This window comes from Cetorhinus maximus, chromosome 1 (assembly GCF_964194155.1).
Source record: "Cetorhinus maximus chromosome 1, sCetMax3.hap1.1, whole genome shotgun sequence".
Taxonomy (NCBI): Eukaryota; Metazoa; Chordata; class Chondrichthyes; order Lamniformes; family Cetorhinidae; genus Cetorhinus; species Cetorhinus maximus.
In genome coordinates, this window is record NC_135879.1 from 245,256,815 (window position 1) to 245,278,233 (window position 21,419).

The following is a 21,419-nucleotide window of genomic DNA, read 5'->3' on the forward strand; positions in this document are numbered from 1 at the left end:
TTGTGTCCATTACTGTCCCAGACTGTTATCATTGCAATTCCAAAGTCTAGCTAGAAAGCACAAGCCCACAAGGCAATTCATTATGAAAGAAAACTCACTAGGTCATCTCTGGGACCTGTGCCAACATAGACAACCAGGGGAGGGAGCTCTGAGATTAACTGGCAGTCTCAACAATCATTCATTTCTAGAAGCTCAAAATCATTGGGCTTGATCTACTTAGCCTTCCCACCCCTCCACCCCCCTGCCAGCTCAACTGTCCCTCCCATCACCCTTAGAAGGAAAAGTTGGTCTTATTAATCTCATCTTTCTGCTTCTCATCTTCTCCTCCATTCTCACAATCCTTCACTCGCAGGCTTCCAAACATGTGGCTCCTTGAGTGTGTGACATCATTGTGCTGGGTTACAGCCACAACACACTCAAACCTCTACTGCTGTGGTACAGCCATGACCTCGGGTGGATGGGGCAGGGTGGGGAGGGGTTGGAAGGTAGAAAGACACGTTAAGTACCTGCACAGAAGGTCCAATAATAAAAGGAATTGCTGCAGGCAGTCCAACATGCTCACTACATTAGGGTAGATTCTTGCTGTGGTTGCCTCCACCCACCACTCCCTCCAACCTCTCACCTTGTCCTGTACAGGAGAACCAATATGGAAGTAATCAGAAAGGACTGAAAGACTTGCATTTTTATCGCTTACTCCTGCCACGGGCTGGAAAGGTGTTAGCAACGGCTGGGCACCCGCACTCGGCCAGCAGCGCAGCCACCGGAGCTTGCACAACTGACCCGGATGTCTTTCTGGTCTGTGGCAGGAGCAGGGTGACAGCAAATCCCGATTGCCGCACAGGTCATTGTCACTGGCTCCAGCCCCGCACTGAGTGAAGATTTTTAAAATTTAATATTTTACTATTTTTATTCAAAACACTGAACAATTGTGGTGAATGCAGGCTCTTGTCACAGGTGCAAGAAGTATAAAAAGTGAACAGGGGAGAGCCCAATGACTGAAGAAAACATTAATTTGTAGACAATAGTAAACATTGATCAATAATGCAAGATGTAGTAAGCCCATCCAGCTTGACACTTCTCAAAGGTCTTTTTGATACCATCAGCAAAAGGACCTATTAAAAAATACAATAGCCCAATGCATTTCTGATGAGAATTTTAATAATTACAAATGGACAGAATATTTTGGCGGAAAATTCAATCCTAACATGATTCTGATGAAATGAGTTATAAAAAAAACCAGCTGCACTTGAAAGCATCTCCTACTGTTGCTGTGCACGTGCAGGAAGAGCTCCCCATAGTGTTCCAGCGCAAATAAACACAGCCCATTTCCACAGCACCTTTCACGACTCCAGAAGTCTCAAAGCGCTTTACAGCCAACAAACTATTTTTTGGAAGTGTAATCACTGATGTAATGTAGGGAACACTGTAGCCAATGTATGCCCAGCAAGCTCCCACAAACAGCAATGTGATAATGATTGGATAATCTTTCTCGCTGATAGTGACTGACAAATATCGGCCAGGACACTGGGCTTCTTTGAAATAGTGCAACAGGATCTTTTACATCCACCTGAAAGGCAAGACAATCTCATGGTTTAACCCTAACCTGGCAGTGCAGCACTCTCCCAGTACTGCACTGAAATGTCGATTTAGAACTGTCTCAAAATCTCTGGAGTGAGAGCTTGAGCGAGCGAGCGAGCGACCTCCTGACCGAGACACGAGTGCCACCCACAGCTGACATCAGACTGAAGCGGCTCTCGTGAGGCACATAGAGGATGATATTGTGGAGTGCGATACAATTCAGAGAAACTTCGCTTTACTGATTTTAAGACTTTTCACTCAATGGCTCACTCAGCCTTCAAAGCTGCTGGGAACAATTGGGTTTTATTTGGGTCTGGGGTCATTGACCCCTCCTGAAGCTCTCACCTGTCCTATTCCATATCTTCATTAATGACAATGAATAGCATCATCGGGCTGGAGAGTCTGTTCCAGGCATTCTGAAAGTGGTGTTGTGGTTGAACTCTTCCCATGGGAAACAAGGCAGGAAATCTTGAAGACACATGGGGCACATGTCAATTATTGATCCTACTTCAGCCTGGACAACAGTCCTTTGGGCCGGTGGGGGGGCTAAGGTCTTTCTCCATGAACCCAGCATGGGTTAAGCCTCTAGTGGACTGGACATCCATCCAAACCATTGCCTTGGTTCAGAATGCCTTGGCTGGAAAAAAATGGGTGCCAGCACATATATACATTCCTACATACATGCACGATCCTCTGGGCGAGTTGTGATGGAATTTTTTTTTAATTCATTCACGGGAGATGGGCTTTGTTGGCTGGGCCAGCATTTATTGCCCATCTGTAACTGCTTTCAAGGTGGTGGAGAGTTGAATTCTTGAACCGCTGCAGTCCATGTGGTGTAGGTACACCCACAGTGCTGTTAGGAAGAGTGTTCCAGGATTTTGAACCAGCGATAGTGAAGGAACGGCGATATATTTCCAAGTCAGGATGGTGAGTGACTTGGAGGGGAACTTCCAGGTGGTGGTGTTCCCATCTATCTGCTGCCCTTGTCCTTCTAGATGCTAGTGGTGATGGGTTTGAAATGTGCACAGGGAAGCTGTTATAGGGAATAGTCTGATCCCATAGCAACTTCTTAATGAGCATACTGAGGGAGAGTTGGTCTCATGAAGGGCCATCTCACTTCGCCAAAGTCAAACACAAGAATCAATGGAAGTGGTTGGTGCCGCTTCAGCTTAGACCACGCTCTTGTCTAAAACATGGACTGGTCAGAAACTCATGCTGCCCACTGTAGCTTCACAAGTGAAGACAGATGGCCAACATGCAACTGGTCAGACTCAGATTGACACAGTACAGTCCCACAAAAGCCACTGTCTCTTGGAAACATTGCTTGGACTGACCATTGCTCCATGCCTAACAGACAGAAAACAGAGAAGGAATAAACGGGTCATTCTCAGGATGACAGGCTGTTAGCTGTGGGGTACCACAAGGGTCGGTGTTTGGGCCACAGCTGTTCATAATCTATAAAAATGATTTGGATGTGGGGACCAAATGTAATATTTCCAAATTTGATGATGGCACAAAACTAGGTGGGAATGTAAGTTGTGAGGAGGGCGCAAGCGGACTTGGACAAGCTAAGTGATTGGGCCAGAGCATAGCAGATGGAATATAAAGTGAACAAGTGTGAAGTTCATTTTGGTAGAAAAAACAAAGGCAAAATATTTCTTAAACGGTGAGAGGTTGGAAGGTGTTGATGTCCAAAGGGGCTTTCTTGGTCACTAGTCACTGAAAGCTAGTATGCAAGTGGTATGTTGGCCTTCATTGCAAGGGGATTTGAGTACAGGAGTAAAGATGTCTTGCTGCAATAGTATAGAGCCTCGGTGAGACCGCACCTAGAGTATTGTGTACAGTTTTAGTCTACTTATTGAAGGAAGGATATACTTGCCATAGAGGGAGTGCAACAGAGATTCACTAGTCTGATTCCTGAGATGGTGGGATTGTCTTATGAGGAAAGATTGAGGAGATAGTGCAACAATTTCAGAGAATGAGAAGTGATTTCACTGAAGCTTACAAAACTCTTAGTGTTTGACAGGGTAAATGTATCCCCTGGCTGGCTAAACTCTTAGAACCAGGGGTCAGTGTCAGAATAAGGGGCAGGCTATTTTTAAAAAATTCTTTCATGGGATGTGGGTGTCACTGCCAAGGCCAGCATTTATTGCCCATCCCTAATTGCCCTTGAACTGAGTGGCTTGCTAGGCCATTTCAGAGGACAGTTAAGGGTCAACCACATTGCTGTGGGTCTGGAGTCACATGTAGGCCAGACCTTGTAAGGACAGCAGATTTCCTTCCCTAAAGGACATTAGTGAACCAGATGGGTTTTTACAACAATGTTTCACCATTACTGAGGCTAGCTTTCAATTCCAAATGTTATTAATTGGAGGATTAGCCTGGGTTACTAGGCCACTGGATTACTAGTCCAGTGACGTTACCACTACATTACCATACCACCATCGCCCCCAAAGATTGTAAGGAGGAGGAATTTTTTCACTCAGTGTGGTAAATCTTTGGGATTCTCTACCCCAGAGGGCTGTGGAAGGTCAGTCGTTGGGCATGTTCAAGACAGAAAGCAATAGATTTCTGGATACCAATGGCACCAAGGATTTGAGAGTAGTGGGAAGAATGGGGTAAGGGGTAGACAATAAGCCATGATCTGTTTGAATGGCAGAGCAAGCTTGAAAGGCCAAATGGGCTACTCCTGCTTCTATTTGTTATGTTCCTTATCACACCCAATGCAAACACTGCGTGGACTGACCATCTCCTACCCCACCACAAGCACTGCATGGACTGACCATCTCCCCACCACAGGCACTGCATGGACTGACCATCTCCCCACCACAGGCACTGCATGGACTGACCATCTCCCCACCACAGGCACTGCATGGACTGACCATCTCCTCCCCACCACAAGCACTGCATGGACTGACCATCTCCTCCCCACCACAAGCCCTGCATGGATTGACCATCTCCTACCCCACCACAAGCCCTGCATGGACTGACCATCTCCTACCCCACCACAAGCACTGCATGGACTGACCATCTCCCCCCCCACCACAAGCACTGCATGGACTGACCATCTCCCCCCCACCACAAGCACTGCATGGACTGACCATCTCCCCCCCACCACAAGCACTGCATGGACTGACCATCTCCCCCCCACCACAAGCACTGCATGGACTGACCATCTCCCCCCCCACCACAAGCACTGCATGGACTGACCATCTCCCCCCCACCACAAGCACTGCATGGACTGACCATCTCCCCCCCCACCACAAGCACTGCATGGACTGACCATCTCCCCCCCCACCACAAGCACTGCATGGACTGACCATCTCCTACCCCACCACAAGCACTGCATGGACTGACCATCTTCCTGCCACCGGATGCACAATCTGAGACCAACCTGTTCTCCAACTTGCTCCACCTCAGCTGGAGACATTATTACATGAGCACTCAATCAATCCCCTTTCCACATGCCGAGGTTTGAGGAGGAGGAATACACTGTGACGTTTTCCCCACTGGCCAGGAATGGTTGTAGGGAGAAGGCTGGCAACAGAGTTGGGTCTGACAGGCTGAAACAATACAGGATAACTTGAAAATCAGTTGGAAATAGAAGAAAGTTTCTCATCAACAGAGTCTTTAGAAACCTCCTCACCAACCAGGTGAAGCCATGTGAGCCAGCAAGTTTAAAAAAAAAAACTTTTGCTCGCTAGTTTAACGAGCCGATCTTTAGAAACACCCTCACTAATCAGAACAAACCATGTGTATCCATCAAGTCTAAAGTGAACTGGTGCCGACTTGTAGGAGAGACACAATTCTCAGGATAACCAATAGCCAATGTGTCAGCGTGCTGTGTGGCTCTCCGTGCTGTATTGAGGTGCGTGTCAGGAGCCAAGGCTGGTAAAGGAAGAGACGAAGTATACAAGAGTCTGAGTGGGATTTTATCTGGACATATATTTGCAGTCTCTGGCACTGCTCATTTTCCTCCAATCATTTCATATCCGGTTATAGAAACTTGATTTTTTTATATATATATATATATATATATATATATATATAATATATATATATATATATATATATAAATAAAGGCATTGTGCATTTTATAAAAGGTAAAATCAGCTAATTTATTACAGGGTGCAACATTTTAACATTCATCAGAGTGCACTGCCTCCAATATGGCACAACAGGGAGCAGAGAGCAGGTTCAGAACAAACCCCCTCCCACCTCCCCGCCCCCCAACCCTTAAACACATTTGTAGACATGGTTTATGGAATCAATCGGCACAACTGCAGGTACGGCAACACGAAGACCAGGAGTTGAGGCAGCGTTGAACCAAGGTGGGATCGCGGTGTGGAAATTGTCTCCAGGAGCAAGCCACAGCAAACAGCTCCGAGAACAACCTTCAACTTAAAAGCCCAAGGCACACCAAGGCAGTGTGGAGAGGAGGTTTGAGAGGGCATTGAATTCACAGAGCTCACTCCGTTCTGCAAGAGGGTGACCATCACGACAGTATCCATGCTTGAGGGTGACATTTCCAGGAACAGTATGATTCCATCCTCCCCAACAGCTCATTCCTGATTTTGGGCTTTTAACCAAGCCAGGAACACTCCCCACAGGAGTGGGAATATTAAAATGCAAAGCCCTTCCCACATGCTGTAGGGAAGCTGGGATTAGCTCTGCCTCCAAATAGCATTCCATGACCTGGTTTCCTTCTGTCAGGGAAGGACGAGCACCAAATCCCAGTCAGGACCTCCCACAGCAGGAGGGCAGGTGACGAGTGACCTCTCCCTCCCCACCTACCCAAATCCTCTAACCACGAGACCGAGGTCAGTAAGCATGGGCTGCCAGGCTGCACCATTCAATCCCAGAGGCAGGGGGTGGTGGGGGGGGGACTTGCAATGCCTGCCCCAGATTCATGCTTACGCTCCAGAGATCCACTGAAGTGACGACTGCCGTATTGCAGTCCTAAACCTCTGGCCCGTGCGTCTCGGGAATGTTCAATCACTCTTTGTACAAACAGCACTGGAAACCCCTGCTCCTTCACACGTGGAACCCCTCCTCGTAACTCCTGCTTCTCCTCCACGTTCAGCGGAAAGACTCTTTAAAAAAAAGTTCGTTTTCCAACTCAAAAGTGTTCTTGCTCGCCTCTCGTAGACATGATTGCAAAAACGTCTCCGTCGCAGTCCAGGCGACGGCAAAACATCCTCTATTGTACATCACTCGTTCTGTTCACTGATCCGTTAGTTATCGCAGTCCGTTATCGGGCGCCGCCTCATTGGCCGGGGGTGGGGGATGGGGGGGGGGTCCTTTTTTTGAAATATAAATAAAAGGTACGTGCGCCTGGTCGACGTTTAGTTCTGAGAGACCTTGCTGTCCACGCCTTTGTGCTGTGGAATGTGCCGGAAGCGACACTTGTCTCCGTAGACACAGCCGATGTTCCTCCAGAAATGGCACTCTATGGTGGGTGGGATTTTCACCTTCTCCCTGTTGGAGGTGTGAGTGAGAGATCAGTTAGTCGCCGGGGGGGGGGGCGGGGGGACGGGTGGGAATGGGGGGGGCAGGAATGGAGGGGCAGGTGGGTGGGTGGGGGGGGGTTTGAACAAATTGCAATAGATGTGTGTGGGGGGTCAGCGGTGTTGCTAGTGAATCTACAGTGGGCGTCAGATCCCGTGTGCCCCTGGCTGGGAAGTGTTGGCAGCAGCAGAGGGCACAGTACTACACAAGCGCTACTTACACAAGTGAAGGTTTAACGGCTGGAGCAGCCGTCTTGGCTGCCCCAAGGTTTTTATAATTATTGTCAGGATGGCGAATCACCAGCTTGGTTCCTTCAAGTTCGGTGCCCTGTGGAAAGGAGGGAGAGCAATCAGCGGGGCAGCAAACTCAGGCACGGCACCGAGCAAATTTCAAACGGCATTTCTCGCTAGTTCTGCTAGCTGCCTCGTCTCCGTCTACCGACGCTCGTGTCCTCACTATCTCCTCTGATCTCCAGCGCAATTCCTTATTCTCCACTGCTGACGGCTCCATCCTCCAGCTCCTGACTCTTGGACTCACTGCTGAATGATTCCTCTCTAAGGACAAATGCTTCTTTTTCCCTCGATATCTCTGAACTCCAATCCTTGAAAGTGTTTCCACGTCTGGGGGGGGCTCCTCTTGCCGATTCATCTCTTGTCCCCTTTTGCTCTCTAACCCCTGATAGCGACCATCACTATTGTCCCTTATCCTGCCGCACACTCTGCTCCTCATGTACTTTCTGTGACTTAAAATCAAACCGCAGTCCAACGCAAGTTTTAATTCTGTCAAAGTTCAGGGTCGTGCCCTCCCCTTTCTCCTGCCTTCCTCTGACATTCTGACCTCTTACTGCATCTTGCTCTCCATCCTACCTGTGTCCAGCTGCTGTCTGATATCCAGAGACACTCACCCTCCCCAGTCTGCCAGTGCAAGTCCCCATCCTCCAGTTCCTGACTAACCCCTGTACCTGCCCTCAACTCTGCTTTTAAACTAAAAAAAATGGACTTAGTTCACAGGTCAGCCCATGATCTCATTGAATGACAGAACAGACAACAGGGGTTAAATGGCCGACTCCTCCAGTTCCCAACACCAACACCATCCCCTCCCTCCACGTTCCAATCCCCCAACACCCTCTCCCACACCCTCCAGTACCCCGCCATTCCCTCCCGCTGCCCTCCAGTACCCCGCCACCCCCTCCTCCTGCCCTCCAATACCCCGCCATTCCCTCCCGCTGCCATTCCCTCCCCCTCCCCTCCAATACCCCGCCATCCCCTCCCCCGCCCTCCCGTCGACCCCTCCCCGCCCTCCCGCCGACCCCTCACCCGCCCTCCCGCCGACCCCTCCCGTCGACCCCTCCCCCGCCCTCCCGCCGACACCTCCCCTGCCCTCCCGCCGACACCTCCCCCGCCCTCCCGCCGCCCCCTCCCCCGCCCTCCCGCCGCCCCCTCTCCCGCCCTCCCGTTGCCCCCTCCCCCGCCCTCCCGCCGACCCCTCCCCCACCCTCCTGCCGACCCCTCCCCCGCCCTCCCGACTCCCGCCGACCCCTCCCCCGCCCTCCCGTCTCCCGCCTACCCCTCCCCCGCCCTCCCGTCTCCCGCCGACCCCTCCCCCACCCTCCTGCCGACCCCTCCCCCGCCCTCCCGTCTCCCGCCTACCCCTCCCCCGCCCTCCCGTCTCCCGCCGACCCCTCCCCTGCCCTCCCGTCTCCCGCCGACCCCTCCCCCGCCCTCCCGCCGACCCCTCTTGCCTGCCGTCCCAGTAAAATTGAATTCTCCTCCGTATAGAGCTGTCCCATAAATCACTGCAACCCCGGGCAGAGCGGGAAAAAAGCGAAATTAGTGACCCTGCTGACTGATCCACGGGCTTGAATCTCCTGTATTCACGCAATCCGGAACAGAAAGACGAGAACTAGAGCCGGAGTAGGAACATTCACCGTGAGTAAGGTACAGTACAGCTCACAGCAAAGACCCAGGACTGCCACTCATTGAAGATGTCTTGTCTGGTGCTTGTGGTCAGCCAGAGCCTTCACTCAGGCCTTGACTCGTCCTCTACATTCTCTGTCGCTGGAGCTCCCACTGGTGGTGAGGATATTCCATGTTACTCCAGAGGGGTGAACACACTGCTTCTTCGTGACAAACATTTTTTTTCACTGCTCAGAGCCTTGGCAAGTAATGCCAACTCCACCTCGGAGTTTTATATCAAAAACATTTTACTCAGGAAAGCACAGCAGGAGGACAGTCCTCACCGTGTACCTGCCAGAAACAGTCTGCATGCTCCGTTACCTGTAACTCCGCAATGGCACGCTCCGCTCCCTGTTTGGTCGTGAAGTTAATGAAGGCACAAAAGCGATCTTGAAGCATTCGGATGCTGTGTATGATTCCAACACTGCAGTGGCAACACAAAGCAACTTTCAGCAAACTCGGGCTACAGTTCCAATAAATTGAACAAAGGAGTTGGTCACTCCCTGCCCAGGCCTATAAACGTGACTCCTTGGAGAGGGGAAGAGTGGGAGGAGGCAGCTCTACACCTCTTCTGCAGGGAGAAGCGGCTTGGAACAGTAAAGGACATAATGTCAAGCCAGAACAAAAACAGAAATACCTGGAAAAACTCAGCAGGTCTGGCAGCATCTGCGGAGAGGAGCACAGTTAAAGTTTCGATCTTCTATTTTTCCTTAGTTCTGTTGAAGGGTCATTCGGACTCGAAACGTTAACTGTGTCCTTCTCCGCAGATGCTGCCAGACCTGCTGAGTTTCTCCAGGTGTTTTTGTTTTGGTTTTGGATTTCCAGCATCCGCAGTTTTTTGCTTTTATCTTAATGTCAAGCCAGTGCTGGTGCCGCTACCAAGGTTCAAACTCAGGAATCCATCGGATCATCTGGGACGCCAGGATCCTCTCGCTTAACTCCTTCCGGCCACATGCTAGTCAGGATACTTTACAACCATTGTTAAAGTAGGAAGGCCAGCCAAGAGCGACTCTTTCCCCAAACTACCGAGTCCGCCCCCTTAAACACCGACTCTCGAGGCCAGGTCTGTGGGCTCCGTGATGCCGCTTCACCCAGCAGGCAAGCAGTCCCTGAATGATTCTGGAGAGATCGTTCCCGAAGTAGGGCACCGATTCGGCCTGCTGAGCTGGAATCGGGAACAAAGCCCCCTCCTCTAGCCCACAGACAGGATTGTAGGGGTGATCTTATAATCGCGCAGGGAGCAGATTTACAGACCCAGTTGCGGCACTAACACTTTTTCAAACCCGCTGCAAGATAAAGCCCTATCCCTAACCCCAGTGCCCTCCGCAATCCGCTGCCTCCAACATCTAATTAAGTGACTCACGTTTCAAACTTTGTGCGCAATGCTTCTTCAGTAATTCGAGTGGTTACGTTCCCAATCCAGATCGGAAACAATTCCCTAAAAAAACACAAGACTTCCGACATTACAATTTGAACACAAAGAAACCTGAACCAGAGTGTAACAACACAAAAGGAAAGAGAGATCAAACATATTTAACATAGACAACACAGGCAGAGAGAGATTAAAAATATGAATATACAGAACTGGGCCATGACCAATATCCTTATGCGATTGGGAAGTGTTGAAACTAGCTGGGCAAAGGGATGGGAACCAGGAGGTAATATCAGAGGGGGTCCCAAGGTGCACAAAGGATTGGGCAAGGCAGATAGCACTAGAATAAAAAATACTAAGATGTTACGTCTGGTCAGAGTAATAGGGAATGCACTAAGTTCTAAATTAGATGTCCAGTACATGTATATGAACGAATGGAGTGTGGTAGGTAAGGTTGGTGAACTACACGCACAGGTAGCCAGGTGAAAACATGATCCTGTGACTATAACAGAGACCTGGCTCAAAAAAGAGCAGCACTGGGTACTAACTATTCCAGGATAACAAGGTATTCAGGGAAAATAAGGAAGGAAAGAGGAGTGCTGGCAGTAATGATTTAGGAGAATATTACAGTGCTAGAGAGTGACAAAGGACAGAATCTATTTTGTTCGAGTTAAGAAGCTATACAGGTGCCATTATACTGCTGGGTGCATGCTATAGGCCACCAATAGTGGGAAAGATATATATAATGGGGTACTTTAATTATCATAATATAGATTGGAATAGTAATAATGTAAGGGCCGACAGGAGGAAGAGGAAGAGGAGGAAGGTAGAATTTTCTACATCAGTATGTTTCCAGGCCAGAGGAAGGAGGCATTGCTGCATTTGGTTCTCAGCAATGAGGTGGGCCAAGTGGATCAAGTGTCAGTAGGGGAACATTTAGGGGACAGTGATCATTGCATCGTAAGGTCTAGATTGGTTCTGGAAAGGGACAAGGCGAAATCAAGAGTAAAAATAATGAATGGGGGGAGAACAGATCTGGCCCAGGTAAATTGGAATTAGTGAGTAGCAGGCCAAACTGTAATGGAACAATGGGCTACCTTTAAAGAGGAGGTAGTTTGGGTACAGTCGAGGTACATTCCCACAAGGGGGAAAAGATGAAGCGGAAGAAGGTACCAAGTTTCTTGAGTGTTGTTGGAGCTGCACTCATCTTAGCAAGTGGAGATTATTCCATCACACGCCTTGTACCTTGTAGATGGTGGACAGGCTTTGGGGGGGGTGTCAGTAGGTGAGTTACTCGTCGCACGATTCCTAGCCTCTGACCTGCTCTTGTAGCCACGGTATTTATATGGCTAGTCCAGTTCAGTTTCTGGTCAATGGTAACCATCAGGATGTTGATGATGGGAGATTCAACAATGGTAATATCATTGAATGTCAAGGGGCAATAGTTAAGATTCTCTCTTGTTGGAGATGGTCATTGCCTGGCACTTCTGTGGCGTGAATGTTACTTGCCGCTAATGAGCCCAAGCCTGGATATTGTCCAGGTTCCACTCTCCTGTTTGGTCCCTGTAGCACTGCCAGTTAATTCCCTTCAATTGCTCATCCAATTTCCTTTTGAAATCATTAATCAACTCTGTTTCCACCAACCTGATGGACAGTGTGTTCCAGGTCATTACCGCTCACTGTATAAAAATGTTCGTCCTCACATTCCCCCACATCTCTCACCCAAAACCTTAAATCTGTGTCCCCTAGTCCTTGTATCATCAGCTAATGGGAACAGTTTATTTTTTGACTTCCTTAACAGTTAAAGCATTTAAGACTTGGAAGACAAATATTGTGGGAAACGGGGAAAAGGCAGGGTAATAGGGTTCGAGTTTTTTTCTTTATTCTTTCACGGGATGTGGGCGGCGCTGGCAAGGCCAGCATTTGTTGCACCACCCTGATTGTCCTTGAACTGAGTGGTTTGTTAGGAGCCAACCACACTGCTGTGGGTCTGAAGTCACGTGTAGACCAGACCAGGTAAGGGCGGCAGGTTTCCTTTCCACAAGGACCTTAGCGAACCCGCTCTGAAGCAGGGTCAGACAGGCTCGAAACATTAACTGTGTTTCTCTCTCCATGGATGCTGTCAGGCCTGATGAGTTTTTCCAGCATTTTCTATTTTTATTTTACATGAGTGAGCCGGATGGGTTTTCATGACGATTGGTGATAGTTTCATGGTCGCCGTTCCTGAGACTAGCTTTTCAATTCCATATTTTATTCATTGAATTTAAATTCCACCAGCTGCCACGGTGGGATTTGAACCCATGTCCCCAGAGCATTAGTTTGGGCCTCTAGATTGCTAAGTCCAGTAACATACCCACTGAGATGGGGGCGCAGTGGTAAACTGAGGAGGATAGATAGCAGGCATGACAGGCTGCATGGTCTCCCTCCTGTGCATCTATAACTGCATCACTTGGCTTATGTTCTGCAAAAGAGAGTTACAAATACTTTCTATGATGATTAAACTGTGACTGGGTACAGGGGAACAACAGGAAGCCATTCAGCCCCTCATGCCTGTTGTGCCATTCAATTAGATCATTGCTGATGTGTATCTTAAGTCAAGATATCTGCCTTGGTTCAGTAACCCTCAATACCCTTGCCCAAATGACTATAAAGGCTGTCGCTCTAAACAGATGCTGCACTTACCTTGGCTGCTGCAGCTGTGGCTGCACTAACAGTGAGGCAGGTTTATTTTTGGATTTTTTCACACGTACAAAGTCCTTATCGTCTTCATCCGATACATATATGCTTGTGTTAATATGGCTGTTTCGGGGTTTAGGAGCTGAAATAAAAGTGGAAGAGAGTAGAGGCAGTGAACAAAATTAAACGGTTCAGGGATGCTGAAGGAGGTTCAACAATTAATGTTCAAAGACAACTTACGGGGTCAAAGGGATATGATGGGCCGAGTGGCCTCCTTTGCATGGTACACTTACATTAACTTCCAATGGTGAGGCTGTGAGCGGACTCAAACTCACCAATAGACTTTCACTTAGTCCATGCTCCCAACCTTCCCTCCTCCTAGCCCGCTGCGATTCCCAACAGCTTTGCCAAGTCTCCACCCCTCATATATCAACTGAGATAGCTAGAAGCAGCCCAACATTTAAAACATACGAACGAGGAGGAGTAGGCCATTCAGCCCCTCGAGCCTGCTCCGCCATTTAATATCACGGCTGATCTGATGGTAACCTGAAATCTGCATCCCACCCATCTACAGTCGATAACCTTTCACCCCCTTGCTTACCAAGAATCTATCTAGCTTTGCCTTAAAAATATTCAAAGACTCTGCTTCCACCACCTTTTCAGGAAGACAGTTCCAAACACTCACAACACTCAGTGAAAAAAATTCACCCTATCCCTGTATTAAATGGGCGACCCCTTATTTTTAAACAGTGGCCCCTAGTTCTAGATTGTTCCATAAGAGGAAACATCCTCTCCACATCCACCCTGTCAAGACCCCTCAGGATTTTACATGTTTCAATCGAGTCACCTCTTACTCTTCTAAACTCCAGCAGATACAAGCCTAGTCTGTCCAACCTTTGTTTTTTTTTATTCATCCATGGAACATGGGCTTCGCTGGCTGGGCCAGCATTTATTGCCCATCCCTAGTTGTCCTTGAGAAGGTGGCGGTGAGCTGCCTTTTTGAACCACTGAGTCCATGTGGTGTAGGTACACCCACAGTGCTGTTAGGGAGGGAGTTCCAGGATTTTGACCCAGCGACTGTGAAGGAACAGCGATATGTTTCCAACTCTGAGCAGAGCGGGGTTGTAAACAGCGATACTTCAGTGGGCAGAGCAGGGTCTAAATTTAAGGAAATAGTCTTTTAAATAAAAACAAAAAGTATGGCAAGGGAGCTCAGTCCCCAGTTATGCCTGTCTCTTTATGGGGTATGTGGAACATCCCTTGCTCCAGTCCTACTCAGGCCCCCTCCCACAATTCTTTCTCTGGTACATCAATGCCTGTTTCGGTGCTGCTTCATGCTCTCGTCTGGACCTGGAAAAATTTATTAATTTTGCTTCAATTTCCACCCCTCCATCACTTTCACATGGTCGACCTCTGACACTTCCCTTCCCTTCCTTGACCTCTCTGTCTCAATGTCTGGTGATAGACTGTCCACCAATATTCACTACAAGCCTACCGACTCCCACAGCTACCTCGACTACAGATCCTCACACCCCGCTTCCTGTAAGGACTCCATCCCATTCTCTCAGTTCCTTCACCTCTGTCGCATTCGTTATAATAATGCCACTTTCCACAATAGTGCTTCTGACATGTCCTCCTTCTTCCTTAACCAAAGTTTCCCACCCACGGTGGTCGACAGGACCCTCAACCGTGTCCGACCCATCTCCCGCGCCTCTGCCCTCACACCTTCCTCTCCCTCCCAGAACCATGATAGGGTCCCCCTTGTCCTCACTTATCACCCCACCAGCCTCCGAATTCAAAGGATCATCCTCCGCCATTTCCGCCAACTCCAGCATGATGCCACCACCAAACACATCTTCCCTTCACCCCCCCGGCGGCATTCCGCAGGGATCGTTCTCTCCGGTACACCCTGGTCCACTCCTCCATCACCCCCAGCACTTCAACCCCCTCCCACAGCACCTTCGCATGCAATCGCAGAAGGTGCAACACGTGCCCCTTTACTTCCCCCCTCCTCACTGTCCAAGGGCCCAAACACTGCTTTCAATTGAAGCAGCGTTTCACTTGCTCAATTTGGTCTACTGTATTCGCTGCTCCTAATGCGGTCTCCTCTACATTGGAGAGACCAAACGCAGACTGGGTGACCGCTTTGCAGAACACCTTCGGTCTGTCCGCAAGCATGACCCAGACCTCCCTGTCGTTTGCCATTTCAGCGAAGCTAAATGCAAATTGGAGGAACAGCACCTCATCTTCCAACTGGGCACTTTACAGCCTTCTGGACTTAACATTGAGTTCAACAACTTCAGACCATGAACTCTCTCCTCCATCCCCACCCCTTTCTGATCCCCTTTTTTTTCAAATATTCATTTTTACCTTTTAATTCTTATATTTATATTTTTTCCCACCTATTTTTATTATTTTTAAAAAAAATTTATTTCCATTTTTATTCATTGTTTTATCCCCACCTTTCAGCCTATTTCGATGTTTTTTTCCCCCCACTAGGACCATCTGTCACTTGCTCATGCTGCTTTCTACTCTTAATGTCACCATTAGCACCTCCTTTAGTCAGTATCACCACCATCAATACCCCTTCGACCATTTGTCTATGACATCTTTAGCAATATCTCCTTTGCCTCCACCTATCGCTGGCCTTCTATCCAGCTCCACCTGTCCCACCCCACCCCTTATACAGGATATATTTCACCATATTTTTGCTTCTCTTTAGTTCTGAAGAGTCATACGGACTCGAAATGTTAACTGTCTTTCTCTCCACACAGATGCTGTCAGACCTGGTGAGATTTTCCAGCACTTTTTATTTTTGTTTCAGATTTCCAGCATCCGCAGTATTTTGCCTGCATCAGCTATTTCACTAGCCAAGAACCTTAGGGTGAAGTCCATCAGGACCCACACAACCTTCAGCCGTACCTCTGGAGTTGAATATTCCAACTCACTCCAGGTTGGTTACCCATACTCTTACTCTCACAATGGGGCATTCACCCATCACGCCCTAGTGCTCAGTGCTCTACATTGGCTCCTGGTTAAGCTTCGATTTTAAAATCACCATCCTCCTTTTAAATCCCTGCCTGGCCTCACTCCCTCCAATTCTGAGCCCTTGAGCATCCTGATTTTAATTACTTAGTGCGTTCAACGACCCAGATCCTAAGCTCTGGAATTTCCTCCCTAATGCCCTTTACCTCACTCACCACCTTTAGGACACTGCTTAAGGCCTACCTTATTTGAAAGCACACCTGTGAAGTGCCTTGGGGCATTTTATGCTAAAGGTGCTATGTAAGTACAAGCTGTTGCTACTGACAGACAAGAGGGATCAGCCAGACAGACAGGTAACATAACAAGCAAGGTTCTCACCTGAAGACAATAGCACTTGTTCTAAGCTTCCATATTTACTTAGAATCTCTTCACATTGTTGCTGAGTAAAACCTCGCTCCTGCAAATTCAAAAACCACAACAGGTTTCAATATTAAATAGGAAGGGAGAGGGGTCAGGAGTCGCAGCTTAAAGAACAGCCCCCCTCACTTGCACTCAATTATCCCCCTCAGTTGGCTCAGGGGGGATAAGTGAGTGCAACGTGTCTACCACCTACAAACAGCTCCAAGATAACACCAGCCTACATAAACACCACTTCAATACATAACGAGTGGAGCACAGGCATTTCAAGGTGCTTTATCAATACAGGTTGGGATTATGCTTGCATTTAGCTCAGGTAGTTGGGCTTTCACTCTGGGTGAGGAAACATGGCTTCAAATCCCACTCCAAGAGACTCTGGCAAAAAAAAAATCCAGGCTGACACTCCAGCGCAGTATTCAGAAAGTGCTGCATTGTCAGGAGGGGCTGTCTATCAAACAAGGCTAATCATTGCTAAGGAGGAGATATTAAGACAGGCTGGTTATTCTTAAAATTGCTAAGATACCAGGGCCGGATAAGATGTATCCAAGGATACTGAGGCAAGGGTGGAAATTGTGGAGACACCGGCCATGATCTTCCGATTCTCCTTAGATACAGGGCGGTGCCAGAGGACCAGAGAATTTAAAATTTTACACCCTTGTTCAAAAAGGAGTGCGAGGGTACACCCAGCAAATACAGCCCAGTCAATTTAATCTCGGCGGTGGGGAAGCTTCTAGAAATAATAACCCAGGACAAAAATTAACAGGACAAATATGGATTAATTAAGGAAAGCCAGCACAGATTTGTTAAGGGCAAATCGTGCTGAACTAACTTGTTCATAGAGTTGGCTGATGAGATAAAAGGTTGACATGGGTAATGCGGTTGATGTAGTGTATGTGGACTTCGAAAAGGTGTCTGATAAAATGCCACATGAGAGGCTTCTCAGCACAGGTAGGACCCATGGAACAAAAGGACTGAAGCAGCAGAGATACAAAATTGGCTGAGTGACAGGAAACAGCGAGTAGTGGTGGATAGTTGTTCTTTTCGACTGGAGAAAGGTTTATAGTGGCATTATCGAGGGTCAATGTCAGGACCACTGCTGTTCTTAACATATGAACTAGATCTTGGTACATTGGGCACAATTACAAAAGTTATAGATAATACAAAACTTGTAAATATTGCGGAGGATAGTGATAGGACACAGATAGGTTGGTGGAATTGGCAGATATGTGGCACATGAAATTTAATGCAGCAAAGTGTATACATTTATACATTTTGGTAGGAAAAATGAGGAGAGGCAACATAAACTAAAGGGTACAATTATAAAGGGGTGCGGGAGCAAAGGGACCTGTGTTTCTATGTCCATGTGTCATTGAAGGTGGCAGGACAGGTTGAGAGCACAGTTAATAAAGCATACAGTATCTTAGGCATTGTTAATAGGGGCACATAGTGTAAAAGCAAGGAAGCTATGTTAAACTTGTATAAAGCACTGGTTTGGCCTCAAATGGAGTATTTCATCCAGTTCCGGGCACCACACTTTAGGAAGTATATGAAGGCATTAGAAAGAGTGCAGAAAAGATTCACAAGAATGTGCCAGGGAACTCCATTTACATAGGTTAATTGGAGAAGCTGGGATTGTTCTCCTTGGAGAAGATTAAGAGGAGATTTGATAGAGGTGTTCAAAATCACGACAGGACTGAACACAGTAGATATGAAGAACTGTTCCCACTGGCGGAAGGATCTAGAACCAGAGGGTGATTTGTGACAGGCAAAAGAAGCAACGGTGACCTGGGAAATAACAATTGCACACAGCGCGTGGTTCAGATGTGAAATGCACTAGCTGAGTGTGGTAGAGGCAAGATTCAATCGGGGTATTAGAAAGGGAACTGGGCAGTTATCTCAAGAAAAGAAACTTGCAGGGATATGGGGAAAAGAGGTTGTGAGGAGGGGCGGGAGGTGGGGGGAGTGGTACTAGGAGCTGCTCTTGCAGAGAGGCAGCATGGATGAGATGGGTGGAGTGGCCTCCTTCTGCGCTTAACCATTCCATGATTCAGGTGGATGAGAAACACCATTTTTTTTGAAGGTTATCATGGAGTTAAAGTCACAGGGTTAAAGTTATTTATGGCACAGGAAGCCATTCGACTCCATCAAGTCCATGCCTCAGTTCTCCCAGCAGTCTAGTAAACATTTATCCCATAAAACCAGAATTCATCAGATTCATTCAACTGCAAAAGTAAAATGTGTCAGCTGCTGGAAATCTGAAATACAAACAGAAAGTGCTGGAAATGTTCAGCAGGTCTGGCAGCATCTGCAGAGAGAGAAACCGGGTTAGCGTTCCAAGTCGATGACCCTTTCCCCAGAGGACGAACGGAAATTTTGGTTTCTTTGATGAAAGTTCATTGGCCTGAAACACTGACCGTTTTTCTCTCTCCACAGATGCTAACAGGCCTACTGAGTATTTCCAGAACTGTTATCATCGGTCTCACTGCTGTTTAGAAGACCTCCCTGTATGGAAAGTGCTTGTTCCATTTGCCTTGTAACAGCAGGGTTTGACAAAAACAAATTCATTTATCTTTGCAACAGATTCAGAAGACACTGAAGGACAGTGCTGTGGTTCCTCTATTTATTACCCTCCTCATCCCTCCCAGAGGGATGGATGACCGCTGAGTCCAGCTACATGGGGGCAACTCCTAAAACTCTGCTCCGGAAGCAAGTCTTCATATGCAAGTGGGCCTTGTATGTTAGCTGCTCAACAATGGGGGATCCAGCCCTCACTCAAGGGTAAACACAGGCTATCCCAGCTAAGGCCACTGGACAGTCAGTCATCAGCAACTCCAGGTGTTGCTGAGGTCCAGGATCACCATAGGCGACAAGCTCAGCTCACACAAGGAGCATTCGGCTCTTGTGATACACCGGCGCTTGCTGTCCCTCCCATCACACACAATCGTATTCACTGCCCCTGTACACCCGTATTCAGCGCCCCTCCCATTATCCACCCCCGTACTCTCTGCCCCTCCCATTATCCACCCCCACATTCACTGCCCCTCGCATTACACGCACCCCTATTCCTTGTTTTGTACTTCATGCTTCTATTAAAAAAGGCGAAGAAACCCATATGCTTTTTTTTTTCAAAAGAAGCCTTCCCAGCTTTTCTTGCCATCATGGATCTGTGAAAACGTACCTGCAGCCAGCTCTCCTCGTTCTTCCAAAAGACAGACACTTCACACTCCTCTGCATTAAATCCATCCTGACACGTGTCTGCCCATTTCACCAGGTCCAAATGCCCCCTCCTGAGGTCCATCGCTAGCGTCCTCGCTATTCACCTGAACTCAGAGTTCCATATCAGCTGCAAACTTTGAAATAATCCCTTGTATACCCAGGTGTTAACCTACATCAAAAGGAGCAGTGGTCCCAATAGCAATCTCGGGGGAACAGCATTTCTCTCCAGCCTGAAAAACAACCATTCACCGCTGCTCTATGCTTTCTATCCCTCAATTTTGTATCTATGCAGCCACGGCCCCATTAATCCCATAGGCTTTACTATTTAAATATACTACTTCATTGCCTCTCATTATATTACTCACCATCATTAGCTGCATCTGGACTTGAAGTAGTTCATATTCGGCATCTTTACAGGAACTATCAATTCTCAGCACCTCCTGAAAAGCCTCTATGGCCTCTATATATCTCTGCATGTGAAAGGAAAGGCCTGAGGTTATAACGACAGCGATATAAAAAAAAGGCATGATTACTTGTGTAAGCACAGGGAATTGCCCCACTCCTCAGATGGTAAGGGCTGATGGAAGGGATGGAGCCTCTGTGTGAGAAGTTACTGGGATGTGGGAGTGTGAGGTCCTTGTACTGAAGCAGCAATCCCGGGGGGGTCATGAGTTTAAATCCCACCATGGCGAGATGTAAACTTGAATTCAGCAAATCCGGTAGTTTGTGGGACTGGCACCAGGGAGAGTGACCGTGAAGTTGTCAAACTGTCACAAACCCCAACTGCTTTGTTAATGTCCTTCAGGGAAGGGAACTTGCCATCCCTATCCACTCCAGTCTACACGCAACTTCAGTCCTACAGGATCGATTCTTAATGCTCCCAAGGACAACCAGAGATGGGTAATAAATACTCATGGTCCCTCCCCACGAGGGATGGGCAGTGGCCCACCATTATTCCCCATATCTGAAGAATATGACACACAAATAGTCTTGGTCGCTTGGTAGCACAGAACTTGTATATTGCTGAAAAAGAGAGACATGTTATTGAAGCTTTATATCTTGCACTCATCGGGACAGACGTACGAATACCAAATTTCAAAGCGAGCAACAATTTATACTGCACAAGAAAGGGTTGCTGATTGATTGGCAAGCTGACTCTGGTCGAGACATTTCCCTGGTATGTTCTCATGGCAATGCTCGATCAATCAGCACCCTTTGCTCATGTAGCTCACTGAAATTTGGTATTTTTGCATCTGTCCTGATGAGTGCAAGACGAAAGGCGTCGACAGCCTGTCTGTTTTCTCAGCAATACACAAAAATAGTCTTCTTCAACCAACCCGCAGCAGACATTGAAGGCTGGTTGAAAAGAACATGATTTGGCAAAACACACGATGACCATGAGCACTTGGTGATAGTTGGGGCTTCAGGTTCCGACAGGTAATGACAGATCAACAGTACCTGTTCTGGCCAGTGACCAAGGTCCAGTTTTTAATAGGAAGCCAGGAACGGCGGCCTAATAAAAAGCAACAGTAAAGTATGGGTTCACAGCAACAATCACGCAGAAGGGAAGGGATTTACGTGGGGATGGGAGGGGTTGACTGCCCTCAATAGCAGGGGTACAAAGCCTCAAAGTGTAATGAAGCAGCGTTCACTAAAACCATAACGATCAGAATTAGCCCCAAGTATTCTGTTACAGGCACAAAAATTTCAGA

At 47.9% G+C, this 21,419-nt stretch overlaps 1 protein-coding gene across 10 annotated transcripts in view; it reads right to left on the reverse strand.

Annotated features, from left to right (window-relative positions):
- Window positions 1-916: 916 nt before the first annotated feature.
- LOC144688523 (tetratricopeptide repeat protein 31-like) overlaps window positions 917-21,419 on the reverse strand; it is a 75,456-nt gene continuing 54,953 nt past the window's right edge. For 9 of the 10 annotated variants that reach the window (XM_078555279.1, XM_078555242.1, XM_078555287.1 and 6 more), the window contains 7 exons: window positions 20,073-20,177; window positions 16,453-16,531; window positions 13,096-13,231; window positions 10,405-10,479; window positions 9,363-9,465; window positions 7,307-7,413; window positions 6,687-7,056 (listed from right to left, as the gene is read on the reverse strand). In XM_078555279.1, the coding sequence (XP_078411405.1) occupies window positions 6,924-7,056; window positions 7,307-7,413; window positions 9,363-9,465; window positions 10,405-10,479; window positions 13,096-13,231; window positions 16,453-16,531; window positions 20,073-20,177 (738 nt within the window). In that variant the 3' untranslated portion in view covers window positions 6,687-6,923. Of the gene's footprint in view, window positions 1,995-6,686; window positions 7,057-7,306; window positions 7,414-9,362; window positions 9,466-10,404; window positions 10,480-13,095; window positions 13,232-16,452; window positions 16,532-20,072; window positions 20,178-21,419 lie in introns of those variants that run through there. The other variant, XM_078555227.1, reaches the window with a different exon arrangement.